The sequence below is a fragment of the Brassica rapa genome, chromosome A07 (assembly GCF_000309985.2).
Source record: "Brassica rapa cultivar Chiifu-401-42 chromosome A07, CAAS_Brap_v3.01, whole genome shotgun sequence".
Taxonomy (NCBI): Eukaryota; Viridiplantae; Streptophyta; class Magnoliopsida; order Brassicales; family Brassicaceae; genus Brassica; species Brassica rapa.
The window spans coordinates 25,174,517-25,190,325 of NC_024801.2; the positions used below are offsets into that span (position 1 = coordinate 25,174,517).

Sequence of the window (15,809 nt, forward strand, 5' to 3'; positions counted from 1 at the left end):
TGTGGCTTTTTCTTGGGTATTAATCTCACTACCGCTTACATCTTGATCTTCATCACCAATCTATGATTCATCTCAAGCTATTGCTTTACTAAATTCATCCCAAAGTAATCAAATTAATCTAATTATCATCTAGTTTTCTCTTGAGAAACTTTATCTCTCTAATAATTGACACTTAATTTCTTTTTTTAAAAGTCTAACAAACGACCTTATTAATGATATGAAATCTATAATTAACACAATATTTGTTATTACAAAAATCAATAAATAAATAGAAAAGGTGAGTAAAAAGAGATCGATTCTCGCAACTCTATATACCACCTTCACAAATAATATTAGTCTTCAAACAAAACTCAAAAATCATCACAGAACATAAACATTTCAGATAAACATCCAACCAAATTAAACTAAAAATTAAACCAGAGAGCTTTCTCTGGTAATGAAGTTAATTTTCAAATCTTTTTTATTCATTAAAGAGCTATATATTTTAGCATAATTTTTGAGATGATTTGCGGAGCAGCTCAAGCAAAGAACTAGCTTTCCTCTTAGCTCTCTCCGTACCATCTCTCGATAGTTCCATCAACGGAACAACAGCTCCAAGTTTACCAATCAAGATCAGCTTCTCCTTATCTCTCTTGCAAATAGCAAACAATATCGCCGCCGCGTTCTCCCGGTTCCTAGGCTGATCCTTCTGTAGCAACGCTATCAAACACGGTATCGCATTAGCCCTCAACATCGCGGTCTTAGCGTCTTGGTTACCCGCTAGAACCGAGAGAATAGTCAAAGCTTCAGTGACCATCCTGTGACTCGAGGTATCACTCAGCATTTTCACCAACGGGTTCACAACACCAGCTCTAACCGCTCTTCCTTTGTTCCCTTCGTATATACACAAGTTGAACAGAGCAGTCGCAGCGTCTTTCTTCCCTCTCACGCTACCGTTCTCAAGGAGATTCACCAAAGCAGGTATCGCACCAGATGCACCAATGATAATCTTGTTCTCGTCAGCCAACGAGAGGCTAAAGAGTGTAGCCGCAGCGTTCTCTTTAGCTTCCTCGGTTCCAGCTCTCAGAACTTGCACTATAGACGTGACTGCACCTGCCAGCATGATCAGCTCCTTGTTGCTCTCGTAGATCGAGAGGTTAAGAACGCAAGTGACAGCCTTCTCCTGCGTCTCGACGTCCTCTGACGTCAAGAGTTTCACTAAAATAGGGATGGCTCCAGCTTCAGCAATGAGGATTCTGTTGTCTGAGCTTCGTTTCGACAGAGACCGGATCTCAGAAAGCGCGGTCCTTCGGTCTTGTAGGGACCGTGTCGAGAGCTTCCGAACCAATGCACGTATCTTCGACATGTCGCCTTCACAGTTTTTGGTGTAGCCACCAGGCTGCTCGATGTTGTGCTTAGTGCACCACTGAGAGATGAGGCTTCTGAGGACGTAGTTTGGAGTAAGAGCGAAGTTTCCGAGTTTCTGCTGAGTCTTGGGGCATCTCAGGTTCCCACAGTCTATCCATCTTTGTATGTAAGACCTCTCGTATGTCTGTCCTGTGGAGACAATGACAGGATCCTTCATCAGTTCCAGCGAGATTGGACAAAGAAAATCCTCGGGGATAGTGAGGTTGTCTGATTTTTTCGAGTCGTCATCATTGGTCTTTGTGATTGCTTTCTCTAACCTCTCGTTATCAGCGTCTTTTGATAAGAAGAAAGCTAAGGAAACTGAAGAGCTCTTCCTTCGCGGTGGTGACTCTAACTTCTTCTCATCTGATGAAGGGATGTTGGAGTGTATTGTTTCTGGAATACACTCCAACTTCTCAGTGACTTTTCTCGATGCATCTTTCTCCATTGGCTCGGATAGAGCAGTGGAGAATTTCTTTGAGTTCAGAGATCCGTATCTCTGCATTGCTCTTCTCAACTGCAATCTTGCTAGTTCCACCTGAGATTACAAGACAATATATATAAACCTTAGAAACAGCTTCGACATCAAGAAGGACATAAGTCTGCGTACTCATGAATGAATGAACTTTTTACATGTTCGCGGACTTCGTCAGAGATGTCATAACGGTCATAAGGCAAGTTTCCTAGTGCTTTCTCCAGCTTCCATGTAACACATTGGAACTGGAATGATATTCTCTTCGCAGCACCCTCCTTCACAATCAAGACACATCGAATTTCAGAGACTTTGCTCATCAAGAAACGCTCGTGACAACACAAATGATAACAACATTTAGCTTTCAATCTACAGTGACTACTACACAAACATATCAAGTGACAAACTCTTTGGTACAGAGTAAGCCGGACATTTTATCAGAAACCAAAAACTCAAACTGTACAAAACCAAACCAAAACCATAACTCATAAATACATGAAAAGTTCCTATTTTCTATCCGAAAAATCGAAAGGAAACCGGAAGCTAACCAAAAACCAAATGGATACGTTAATACCCATCGAAACCGAACCGAAAGCTAACCAAAAACTGAAAAGATACCAGAATACAATTTAAAAACTAAAAAAAGTCATATTCATAAATATCTAATATTACAAAGGGATTTAATTATCCAAAAAATGAATTACCTGAATATTTTTTCAGAATTATAAAAAATTATCCAAATTATCAGATATATTATCTAAAAAAATCTCAGTTATCTGATATTTTTGAATTATTCAAAATTACCCAAAACTCTGCTGAAGCAGACCTGAATCTATTTTTTCTGAATATTAGCAGGTTCCTAATATTTTTACTAAAAACGAACCGAAAACGAACCAAATTTTATAAAAACCTCTATACCCAAAAAAGAGACCTATAACTGAAAAACTGAACCTAAAATGGAACTGAAAACCAAATGTTCAAGCTTGCCATGATGAAAACCAATGAATGGATCTTAGGAATTGAGCACCCTAGTACTACATTAAAAAAAAAAAAAAAAAAAAAAGAAGGATTTGAGCATCCAATCTGAGAATCAGATAGTGATATACAAAGTTGAACCTGAGCATTGAATACCAAAACGTGCAAAAGCTTCGTGAATTCGATAACACTCGTTGAGAATGCTTACAGATGATTCGCGAGCCTGGAAACAAGTGGCTGCACTTAGAAGACGCTTCGCCGCTTGAAGCCCCACCACAAGATCAGACCACCAATCACATTCACAAGAAGACGAAGCATCAGATTCCTCCGCCGTCGGCGTCTGCGGAGAATCCCGAATCTCCTCAACCAAATGCGTCAATAGACAAACTCTCCTCGCGAGATCGGCGCAGTCCTTCTTAAACACCCCCGTGTTCGCCGAAATCTCTGCGATCTCAGCGATGACGTCGAGCAGAGAAGCGGGAGAGACGGCTACTCCAGCCATTACGACGTCGCATGTGGATTTTTGAACTCTTGCTCTGACTCAGACGTGCCTGTAACGCTTTTTATGTATCCAACGAGGCCATGTTGCAAAAAAAAAATGAGGATGAGTCGCTACTACGACACCGTTTTTAATGTATAGTTTTATTTTATCATTTTTGATTAATGCAATACAATAAAATAATAGTATAACATTACAAATTAGATAATTGAGAGCGAGATTCGCGGTGCAAGTTGTCACTTTTTCAATAATTACGATTTGTATTGCAACCAGACTTATATAGTGGAAACAAACCACATTTCAAGAAAGAAACATCTTTTTTTATTTATATAAAGGAATGGTTTATTGTGTGCTTGGCTGTGAATATGACTTTATATAAATATTCTAATGGGTAGTAAGGAATAAAGGAAGAAAATCAGACCAATATGTGTCATATAAGTCTTTAATGGTAATAAAAAGTCAAATTTAGTTATTTTTCTCTATGGAAAGCAAGTTAAGATAGATAAGTAGATAACATTTCACTTGTGATTCATGAATCATTTGGTAAGTAATATGCTAGATGCATTGTATTGACCATGTATACACTAAACCAAAAGGTGAAACAAAATCTTTGCCTTTGTAATTATAGCTGTCCTTCTTTTTTAAATAACTTCTTATGTGTAATTAATTATAAGTTATTTTATCATTGATTTGTTACATTTTCTGGCTTACACTAAGCCAAAAGTGAAACAATATAATTTCTTTGTGATTATAGCTATCCTTCTTTTCTTAAATAATTTCTTATGTGTAATTATAAGTTTTTTTTTTGTAACTTAAAATTATAATTATAAGTTATTTTATCATTGATTTGTTACTTTTTATGGCTTACACTAACCAAAAGGTGAAACAATATATTTTCTTTGTGATTATAGCTATCCTTCTTTTCTTAAATAATTTCTTATGTGTAATTATAAGTTATTTTATCATTGATTTGTTACTTTTAGAAGAAAAAATTCTGTCTTTAACACTTTTTTAGGAAAAATATCTATTGTAAAAGTACTTTTGTGATTTTCCAGGGCCGCATTATTAATACCTTTTAGATTTTCTTCACGAGATCCAAGACAAACTCATTTGAAAGACATGATAGACAGAGAGTACAGACTATGACTACATTAAGCATTTTCTCACAAATATAATTAATGCCACTAGGTAATAAATCCAACCAATCATAAATAAAAATGTATACCAAATAAAATGCTTGATCCAGTACACCCTGCAGTTTGGTGTTTGTGATACTAGAGGAGCTTATGTGTCTCTCTTTGAGTTTCCATGCTTAAGCATCAAGTATGTTGATTTGCTATTATATCTTTAGTACATAATATAATTAATAATCAGAAGTTGATCAAAAAAAAAATAATAATAATTAATAATCAGAATACTGGGAGTGAATGATTTTTTTTTAAAAATACTAGAACTTTTGGTCATAGTGTTTTAAGGATCTATTGTGAGTCTTAATAATAAATTTATTATGTGGGCAACTATTGCTAATCATTTAGGCATTTGGTCGAAATTTTATCAAGAGGACTCTGATCAGTACATCTGGATTGTGTTATATGCAATAATTTTTGCGAGATATGTAATCATATATATATTTGTTCACTGTACATTCAAACACTGTCGTCAAAGGACCCCTCTATCGTCTCATTCTATTTCCAGGTTTGCTCTAAATCAGTGGCGGAATTAGCACAGAACCATGGTCGTCATTTGACCCATGCGAAAAGAAAAATTCCCTCTATTTTGTAAAGAAAAATCTGAAATAATTAGCATACTAACCCATATAAAACACATTAGTTATCAAACTGACCCATGTCAAAGAATCTGATGCCTCCCGCCACTGGTCTAAATTACCAACGATTCTCTTGACACCAAAACGAAACTACCTTGGAGTCAGACGAGCTTTTGGGGAGTTACAATAGTTACAAGGTTAGCTAGCTCCTTACCTGTAGTAGAAGATACCATAGTGATTTGGCTTTGGGGTGGTTTCTCCGTGGACAATGCCACCTTAAATCATTTTTTTTAGTCTTTATCATTTATTCGCCTTTATTTTAGTAGGCGCCAGTCTTCTTCATCTAACCGCATTGCATCAATATGGATCAAATAATCCATTGGATGTAGATTCTGAGAGAGATGTGTGTCCTAATAGAGACACCAAGTCATCAAACCAAACTTTTAATGTCAAATGATCACTACGCACCTATTTTTCTTTTCTTTTTTTTTTTTTTTGCAAAAGAACGCACAATATTTTTCATGTCAATATGTAATGCTATTACAGTTATTCATCGCAAGAATACTTACGTGCTATATATATATTGCAAAAAATAATAATTCAAATTAATTAAAATAGTTAGTTTATTTTGGGGGTCAAGAAATAGTTAGTTGATTAAGTACTCATAAAAACTATTGTTTTTATTTTAGGGTAAAGAATTAGTTAGTTGATCCAGCAATAGTCTTTTGATTAAGGAATAAAAAATCAATAATAGTAGTAATAGATTCCATTTTAATTTTGTTTTAAGTTTCAAAAGATTCTTAAAATCTCGATAAAAGACCACATATGTTGTAAAAAGATAACTAAATTTAATATTCTTCCAAAAAAGAAGATAGATTTCCTTTTGCTAGGAGAGACTTAAATTGCTTTTGCATAAAAAGATAAGTATAGTTTGGAAGAAGATGAACATACTTCTCCATTTCAAGTGTGTTAGTTCATTACTGTCGTGGAAAGCATCCATTCAAAACGTGCACCCCATTTTCTTCTCTCTGATAGCTAATATATTACGGCTTCACTGAACCGATTACCGGTTAACTTATACCAATGGTTCCACACGAAAAGAAACCTGACATTTGATTAAGAGAATAGTTGATAAAAGAGTCTGATGCAAATCAGCGGAACATTTTCAATTCGGGATTAAAAATTTCAAAAATCATTTTATTACCAAGTGGTAGGTATATATGAAGATGTGCACAAACAAATACATAATTTGAATAGTACTTTGACAAAGAGTTTTCCTTAATCTCATCTCACAGTACATTTCTTCACTGAAAAAGAAGAAGTGTTTCTTGACTCGTTGAACCATGGTTAGAGGATCCGCTAGGTTCTTGAAGGGAGCCAACTGGCAAAGAAGTCACGGTCTTTATCGGGACGAGACCGATGTTGAGGTCAGGCAACCGGCTGTTTCCAGAACTAGCATTAGCCTCAGAGCAATTGGTACTTGAAACGGGTAATAGTTTCATATCACATGATTCAGATACCGAAGAAGATTGATCACTAATAATATCGGTTTCATGTTTCTTATACGAGGCATTGATGAATCGTCTAGAAGTGTAGTTGGTGTGATGGTAGATACGATGATTAGTTGGATCGATTCCCATTTTCATGAGTTTCTTCTCTAAGTAACTTTCCCAATGGATCCTTACTTCGTCGTCGGTTCGTCCAGGCAATCTTCCCGCTATCAGTGACCATCTGAAAGCGCACCATCAAAATCTTATTATTACAAACATTCACATTATGGTATATTTTTATAATAACGCTCGAAATTGAATTAAAGAAGAAGAATGAAAACCTATTGCCAAGAAGTGCATGAAGCTTGAGGATGAGATCGTCCTCGTCTTTTGAGAAGTTGCTTTCTTTAAGTTCTGGCTTTGCGTACTTTCTCCCTCTATACCTCTTGGCACGGTGCAGCATTCCTAAAACATGATTAGGGATTAAATTTCACAAAGTAAAACGACATTTGTTGCAAACTCACTCGTGCACATGTACATATATGTAATCTATGACTTCTATACCGATCTTCAATTATGAAGAATTTGGTCATATGAAAGACAATACACAATATGGAACAAGAAACGTTACCGGAAGGCCGAGAGAGAGCGCCGTGGCTAATTTTGTTCATTTCTTCTTCAAAGGAGAGACTGGTAGGTTTCTATTGTTAGTTGATTGATTGTGAGGTTGTTTACGAGAAGCAATTGATATATAGGGGGATGATAGCTATGTGGATAGAAGTTTGACTTGGACCGGTGGGTTGAGAGAAGCGTGCATGGTCAAATCAATAATAGTTGGACGAGGAAGAAGAAGAACACATCATGATATGTGTTAAATGGTCCCACATTTATTCAATTCTAATAGACATTACCACCACGGTTATGCTCACTGACCCGTAGACTCATTAATGTGGAAAGAGCTTGCATTTAATATGCCTTACCTATATCATTCCAATCCAAACCTCTCTCGGATCCATATTTTTAAAAGGTACATACTTTCTCGCAAACTATATGGTTTTGATAGTGTAGAAAAAAAGATCTTTACCCAGACAGATAACTTTGTGAACTAGGAACTTTACACCAATATAAATTTATTCAATCAGTTATCCGGTTTGGAAAAAAAAATTAATAAAAATAAATATTAATACAAAATATCTGTTAACATTATGAATTGATAAAAAATTATACCCAATGAATAAAAATTTATTATATAACAAAAAATAATTATGAACTGGCAAAATAAATACAATTGGTAGAAATATATCCAGAATTACAAAATCAGTTCATTAGTCTCGTACATATTTTGTCCAATTATTTCAGCAAAAAATAGGAAAAAAAGATATTTCAGCAAATAAAATAATGAATATAAGAAGATATTTTGTAAGTGGCTCAAAATTATTTGGGAATATAGATAACTGATTATATCCGGAAGTTGAAGAGAAATGTCAAATTATTGAGAGACGCGATAAATTGAAAGAAAGGGACAAACTACAAAGTGTGGGTGCAGGACACGGATAAGATCGAAGAAACACGAGTATTCAGTTGAATTGACTGGTGGTTAGAGAGTCCGAGGGATTTTGTTTAATCATTCACCTCTTCTTCCCCTCTCTCACTTACCAGTTATCACCTACCCAATTTCAACCGTATTAAATGTATTATAGGACCCGTCAAAGCCCATCGTTATTAGCCCAGTTACATAGTAATCAGATTTCTTGTTTTTTTGTGTGTGTTAATAAACCGGAAATTGTAAAAACTGTAACATAACCGGTCTAAAACAGATAAAGAGCAGTAGCATCATGTAAACATCATCGGGGTAACCAAGTTCATGTGTTCTTAGAAACTGATCCAATACAACAAAAGGAAGAAGACGAGCTTTTTTGTATTAAACGGATAACTCAGTCTGAGAGACGAGAATGCCATCAGTATCAGCATAAACCCATTCACCATCACAAATCCGAGTCCCTGCAATATTAACTGGAACTCGTTGCTCTCCAAGTCCTTCCTTGCTCCAAGGTAAGTACAACCCTTTGATCTCATAGCTCACAGACTTCCGCAGTGGTCACAAACGCCATCTTCTTCCTTTTTCTCTGAGCTATGAGATCAAAGGGTTGTACTTACCTTGGAGCAGATCAAAACCCAACCAACCTTTGATAAAGCTATGTGCTACCAAATCCCTTGAATCAAGATTATCGACCCCAATCCATTGCCCTTATAACATTATTTTTTTAAGAACCACCTTGCTTCTTCAAGAGACAGAAACTTCATGCAACAATTCTTTAAGAATCACCTCCCCTTTATCTAGCTCACCAGCAAATTTCCTCAAGAAAAGCTCCCAACATTCTCTATCAACTTTCCCGCTCTTAACAGCCATCGACACAACCTTTATTAAGGGATATGTATATCCCACATTGGAAAATCAATGGGACATTAAGTAATATATAAAGGGTTAGGGCCAATCCACTAATTGCCAATTGATTTTGAGTTGGAAGCCCATAATAAACCCGAATCTAACATGGTATCAGAGCCAGGTTTCACGGGCTTCACAATCTAGGTCCGTAAGATACATATCTTACGGCCCAACATATCTCTAATAACCTTAATCCCATCCTCTTCTTTCCCTGACTCCTGCAACCCCTCGAACAATATCAAGAACGTCGTTTTATTAGGAAAACAGCCATTCTCCAGCATCTCTTCAAGAACTCTCTCACACCTTCCTTAACATTCCCCTTCTTTCGTAAAAAAAAACTTATCATGAGATTTGATTGTTAAGGTTTAATGTTGCTTGTCTCTTTAGAAAAAAATCATTTTAGATACCAGACTAAGGGTTTAGTTATATTTTGTTCTCGGAGACAATTACATTTTTGATTAATATTGTTATTATATCACCACCAAAACATAAGTTCCACACAAAAACAATGTTTTTGAGATTTATCTCGGATATGCAGTCATTTATATCTTTCTTTGTGGAGTAAAACCTCCCTTACTACACATATCACATTCCATAATTCTACGTTGTTTTCTGTAGAATTACATAACCGTATGTATCCCCATCCATCTTCCTGAAAAATCTTATCACTTGACCATCTCAAAAGGTCTCATCATCATATTGTCTTCGTGATCCAATATCTACAAATCAAAAATATATATAATTAGCTTCCATCGAAAACGGATTAAGAAAAACTAACTATTTTAATTTTAATCGACTATAACTTACATGGCAATGGTAGACGTAGCCTGGCTCTTGAGTGGCGTCGAAGGAGTAATAAGACTCGTTGGAGTGAACGTAAGAGAACCTAACGAGGATCTTCGTTACATGTCCCGGCATCATCTTGAACACGTTTTTCCATCCCCGCTCGTGTGCCGTCACCGCCGTCTTATTCCCACGTGCGTACTTGCTGATCTGGCACTTCACGGCGTCGTTTTTCTCCGTCATGCAGTCCGTGAACTTCTCAGTCTCCACTAACGCCGTTTGCTCCAGTACTTTGAACAGTCCCAAGTGAATGTGTAACGGATGGTTATCTTCCGTCAGATTAATCACTTCCCACACCTCGCTCGTGCCGATTTTTGGAGTTTCCGTTACAGGAGCGTTATAAGGCAAGCCGTTGATGTATAGATGTGTCGGCTCGTCAGCGCTCGACACGTACTCGAACATAGCTATGTAACGCGTTCGGACCGATTTTGACACGTCAGCGTGCGGGTATTGGACCAGCTTTGTCGGCATGGATGACGTGTCAGTTTCTGATTTGTGCTTGATTGTGAACTTCATGACTTTGCTGTTCTCGTCTGTCACGGGGTCTCCCGATGGGTAAGGATAAGGTGCGTTGTTGGCTAGTATCGCCGTCTTCGACGTTGACTTTGAGAAGTCAACGACGACGTCCACGATTTCAGACGGAGCGAGGAGAACCGATTTGGTCGAAACCGGTTTAGCTAGATAAGCCGAGTCCGAACCGATGACGATGAAATCGAGACCGTTGGAGAAGAAGAACCGGAAGAATCTAGCGTTACTAGCGTTTATGATTCTGAACCGGTACTTGCGGCGGCGGACGGTTAGTCTCGGCCAAGCTTTCCCGTTCACGACGATCGCGTCGCCGAAATACTCCGGCTGCCACTGCGGATGAATCGTCGGGTTGTTCCCGGTCGCGTTCATGTAAATCGAACCGTCTTTGCGGAAACTCCGGTCAAACACGATCAACGGCCGGTCAAACTCGCGACCAGTGGGTAAGTTCAGAGGCGTTTCGACAGAGCTGTGTCGGAGAATGTAAGCACCTAACAAACCTGCGAGAAGGTTGACTCTGGTCAACCCGGCAGCGTGGTCGTGGTACCACATGTTACCAGGCTGTTGCTTGTTGACGTAATGGTACGTCGGTTTAGTCCATTTGGTTCCGGTTTCTTTAAAACCGGCGGTGAACCAGGAATCAGCGTTACCGTCGCTGGAAGGTTCGTGGATTCCGCCGTGTAAGTGAACCACCGTGGGAATGCCGCCACGTTTGGCGATGGCGGGGGAGATTGTTGGGTCCCAAGGGAGGATGTGAGATGAAGGGAGGTGATTTCGCCACGTCACGTAGGTGGAGACGCCATAAACGGCTTCGATTGTAGGTCCGGGGACTGTTGCCTTGTGCTTCGATACACCGTATGCGAACACTGGCGTGGCAGGCAAATCTCTGTGGAATTTCTGTAGTTTGGAGAATATTCAAAATACAAATCATTCGATTGATTAGCAAACTAATTAAATAATTTAAAGTATGGGAGCATAATTAGCTAAGCCTAAGTGGGAGAATGGTAATCATTATTCAATGGTTAGTGGGTTACTAAGTTGCTAAAGCTCTAATCAAAATGTATATGCTAAAAGAAAAGAAGAAGAAAAACAAAGAATGTATTATTTGATGTTGTTCATAGTGCAATTAATCAAGAACAAGTGTCAAGAGAGAGCCAAGAATATTAAATCTGACTAGTCATAAAAGAAAGAGCATTGATTCGTCGGTACTAAAAATATTAGATATTTTCCTAAGAGAACAAATAAGTGAGGACAAGAGTGAAACGAATCTATTCTAATAACTTTATCAACGAGGAGCCGTAGCCACCTAAAAAGCGATTAGCCTCACTAATCTCTATGATTGCTAGTACTAATTAGTTCAAACTCAAAATTAATTTAGCCTTTTTCTTGCATGTAATACAGATGTATATCACCGAATGGTGGATGGTATGTATTTCCATCTAAATATTTTGGCCAATTATAGCCTCACGACATAAATGGAGATGATCTGGTTTCCCACGAAAGACTTGACAGTAAATCAAATTTAATAACAATACTAAAAATAGCGTCAGGAAAAACAAGAAAAAGGAAAGAAATAAAAAAGAAAATACCCATTTCTTGAAGAACATGCCGATTTGAAGAGATTTGGGTTTGAGAACGCCATTGACGATGTGGAAGCCATGAAGAGTGGGAATATGAGGAAGCTTATCCACGAACATCTCTAGCTTCTCAATATTGAACAGTCGTTCCTCTGGCTTCGTGCCTCCTGCGTCTCCGGCCACGAACCAAGTCATTGTTACGATGAGCAGCAACATCACTCTGGTCATCGTTTTCCGACAAAGCACAAACCCCATGTCTTTGTTTTTCTTCACTAGTTGTGTAAATATGTTGGAAGAAAAGTCTAAAAGTTGAGAAGAGAAGTTGAACAAGTCCTTTGGGGTTTTGTATATTTATACATGTGAATCTGTGGTGTGTGATAGCTTTATGCCCTTTGCTTTGAGACTCTTGAGTCTTCGATTTTGTTTTGTATATGTAAAGTCTAATGTTTTTTTTTGGTATATATGTCATATATGTGTAAGGAATATAACCACAATTTAAAACTTTCTCGGTTTATTTGTACATGATGTGTTTTAGATTTTTTTCCTTGTCTTCAAGATTATTTGATTTTTTAAAGATTTCTATGCAGATTTGGTCGACGAAGTTCAAAAGCTACAATGTGGTTAATTTCAATTGTACTAGTATCACTAGTTAAAGATTTTAGTCCCATTGTAAAACTTTGATTTTTTTTTGTTCTAATTGATTACATGATTCTCATTCAAGTGTATTAAGAAGACTTTCAATGACCGTTTGTATTTTTAATATACAGAAATGAACATTTGTGTTATTCATTTTTTTTATTAAATTGAATTACTTTCAGCTGAATATTAAATAATTTTTTTTGTTGATCAAATCTATATTAAATCACTTATCTTGTAGAATTTAGTCCGGGAAATTTTTCAAGAGAATATGTGCATTAGAGCATCTCCAATGTAAAACTTCATTTTTTTCTCTAAAATAAAGTTAAAGTAAAAATGGAGTAAAATTGCTTTAACCCTACTTCATTTCCCACTCCATAATAGATTGATGAACAAACAAAAAATAGATTACTTCATTTATGGAGTAAATTTCATTATAGAGTGAGATATAGAGTTGGGTTGGACTATTCCTTACTCCATATTTATTTTTACTCCATTTTAGAAGAAAAAAAAGAGTAGAGATGAAGATCCCCTTAGAGCAAAGTTCCCTTCAGACAATTAATTCGATCAACTCCACTAAGCTTTTTCAAGTTCGAATAGCAACAATGTTTTTTAGTAATGTGCTAATGTGGTTAGTCTATACTACAACGGCTGGGTTGTTATTTACTAAATAGAAACAATCTATTAGTTCATTTATCATTCAGGGAACATTAAGAATACTATAGTATATACTCCTGGCTGAGAGTGTTGAAAATTTGGTGTGTTCTAAAATCAAGTTTTTTTCAGTTTTAGTTGACTTTTTTTGTCATTTGAGGATTTCATTGATATTATGAAGTCTTGAGTCTCACAAAATCAGCAAAGGTTAATATTTCTTTTGGGAACAAGTCAAAACTATTTTTGAGATATAATAAATTACTTTATAAATTTCTGAATATTTAGGACAAAGTTTGAATAATCGGATAGTTTTGTATTAACTTGGGGTAATTTAAGAACAAAAAAATCAAACCAAATCCGACTTTGTAAATGTTTGAATATTTGTCGGTTATTAATATACTACTACCTATAAATAATCAAACCAAAACTGAAAAGATAAAACCTGAATAATTCCAAAAGAGCGTAATTGAACTACTCAATTTTTTTTAAACTAATATTCCCTCATTTTTTAAATATAAGATATTTAGATAAATACACATATATTAAAAACATTACTTTTTGTCTTAAAAATATCATCAAAATTATAAATTAATAGTATTCAATCGATTACAAAATAGATTATTAAATATAATTGATTACACATTTTTTAATAAAATAAAAATTATCTAAAAATGAAAATATTTTATATATATTTTATATATTGGAACATCAAATTATTTATAAAAATTTAGAAACTGAAGGGATATATACCTAAATAGCCATGTCCGACAAGGAAAGCAAAAACAATGCTGGTAACTAAGAAATTGTTTGCTAACCGGAGCCAAAACACCGCTTCAAAGCAAATAAAGCCGAAAACCAATCATCACTAAATAAAATTGACCAGATCGAGAGCTGAGCTGAAAAAAAAAAGAAGAAAAATGAAACCCACGCAAAAGCATTTTGGCTATGCCACACTGTCAACAAATTCTGGAGAGTTGAAAGTAAGAAACAGTACCTTTCATAAATTCAAGTGACCTGAAGGGTAAGAAGAACAAGACAATTGTTATTTGGTTGTCTTCGGCCTATAATAAGAGTATGGGTAGAAGAAACACATGATCGTTGTGTAGAACAAAAGAATGCCCATAACGAGAGACATGCTAGTCTACTATAGATTCTTCTTTGTAAGTTGGCCCAATAGAAAAAAAGGGAACCGAATCGAATTATGAAAATCAGTAGAGCGGTTGAGAAACTATACACTGGGTCCGATTGGTAATGGCTGTAGCTTTAAATATTTTGTTGTAGAAAAAAATCTGTAGACTTTTTGCTGTGGCTTTAGATTTTATTGCTGTAGAATTTTATTGAAGCACTAAAAAATTGCTTTGGATATTTGGCTCTGCAGAGCACTTGTACAGCTGTAGGATATTTTAAGAGCTGTGGTTTCAAAAAAAAATTTAAAGCTTGATTGCTCTGAATTTGGTGCTGTGGAAATAAATAGAGCTGTGGACAGCACTTACAGCAACTACCAATCACCCCCACTATCTCAAATATCTGAACCAAACCTGAATTCTATGCAGCCACAATAAATAATACGAATTAATCCCAAAAAAACTACATACCTAAATGCAGTTAAATATAGAGCAAATTTGGTATTTATCATTTTTAGTTTTTATTTTTAAAATAATAACCAAAAACTAAAATAACCAAATAAGTTTTGCAATGACCAAATGACAGTTATATCTTCATTTATAATTTTAATTGATTATTTATTAAATGTATAAATAAAAATATTTAAAAAATCAAAATATCTTTTTCAATTTTTGTTCATTTTTAGAAAACAAATTTTCTTAAACAAAAGATTATGAATCTCTTTCTGAATGCGTATAATATCTTACCGAGTTTGAAAAAATTGAATTCAAGACTGAATTCATGTGTTAATAGGTTTTTTTAATGTAACTTGTATGCAAATTTAGGAAAAAATTGTAAATATATATGTCATTTTTTCTCAATTTTATCTGTATGCATATTTAAGAAAACATTTCTCAATCTATAACATCTCTTGAAAATTTACGAAGATGCTTTTAAATATGTATAATATTTTTATAAAATTTAGATATCAAATTCATGAATGTCTTCGCTGAAATAAAATCATGAATGTGTTCCGAAAACTTTAGGAAGATGTTAAACATGTTTAAAATATCATATAATATATATATAATTCTAATACAGAATGTATTCCACATTATGAAAATATTATACATAATTATTTTCCTAAATTTTAGAAAAATCTTAGACTTACTCAAGAAGGAATTTCTAAACGCAAATTCAAGAATATATAATACATTTATGAAGGTTTTCCTAAACTTAAATTCATCAAGATATTATACATAGATATTCAAGAAAGATTCCTAAACTTTAAAAAAAAAGACAAATCGTTTATTAAAAAAAATAAGAAAAAACATTCGACAAAAAAAATTGTTCAAAAATATTATAAATTTTTGTTTTTGAAAAATTTATCTATAGAATAAAGTTATATAATTATCATTTACCTTTTTAATGAAATAT

At 35.2% G+C, this 15,809-nt stretch overlaps 3 protein-coding genes across 5 annotated transcripts; all 3 read right to left on the reverse strand.

Annotated features, from left to right (window-relative positions):
* Positions 1-278: 278 nt before the first annotated feature.
* On the reverse strand, positions 279-5,164 carry LOC103831633 (U-box domain-containing protein 10). 3 transcript variants are annotated; one of them, XM_009107522.3, is made up of 4 exons: positions 3,530-5,164; positions 3,042-3,392; positions 2,020-2,136; positions 279-1,924 (listed from the first exon to the last, which is right to left on the reverse strand). In XM_009107522.3, the coding sequence occupies exons 2-4, from the start codon at positions 3,333-3,335 to the stop codon at positions 485-487; spliced, it is 1,851 nt and encodes a 616-aa protein (XP_009105770.1). In that variant the 5' UTR covers positions 3,336-3,392; positions 3,530-5,164; the 3' UTR covers positions 279-484. The 3 variants fall into 3 exon arrangements, with proteins under 3 accessions (XP_009105770.1, XP_033130219.1, XP_009105771.1); XM_033274328.1 differs by having other exon boundaries at positions 3,042-5,164; XM_009107523.3 differs by lacking the exon at positions 3,530-5,164 and having other exon boundaries at positions 2,975-3,257.
* A 1,102-nt stretch (positions 5,165-6,266) lies between these two features.
* MYBL2-1 (myb-related protein 308) lies at positions 6,267-7,478 on the reverse strand. Its single transcript, XM_009107524.3, has 3 exons — positions 7,219-7,478; positions 6,929-7,052; positions 6,267-6,828 (listed from the first exon to the last, which is right to left on the reverse strand). The coding sequence occupies exons 1-3, from the start codon at positions 7,256-7,258 to the stop codon at positions 6,402-6,404; spliced, it is 591 nt and encodes a 196-aa protein (XP_009105772.1). The 5' UTR covers positions 7,259-7,478; the 3' UTR covers positions 6,267-6,401.
* Positions 7,479-9,437: 1,959 nt separating this feature from the next.
* On the reverse strand, positions 9,438-12,412 carry LOC103831635 (multicopper oxidase LPR2). The gene is made up of 3 exons (XM_009107525.3): positions 11,991-12,412; positions 9,841-11,298; positions 9,438-9,752 (listed from the first exon to the last, which is right to left on the reverse strand). Exons 1-3 carry the CDS (start codon positions 12,231-12,233, stop codon positions 9,699-9,701), a joined length of 1,755 nt encoding a protein of 584 aa, XP_009105773.1. The 5' UTR covers positions 12,234-12,412; the 3' UTR covers positions 9,438-9,698.
* Between the last annotated feature and the right edge of the window lie 3,397 nt (positions 12,413-15,809).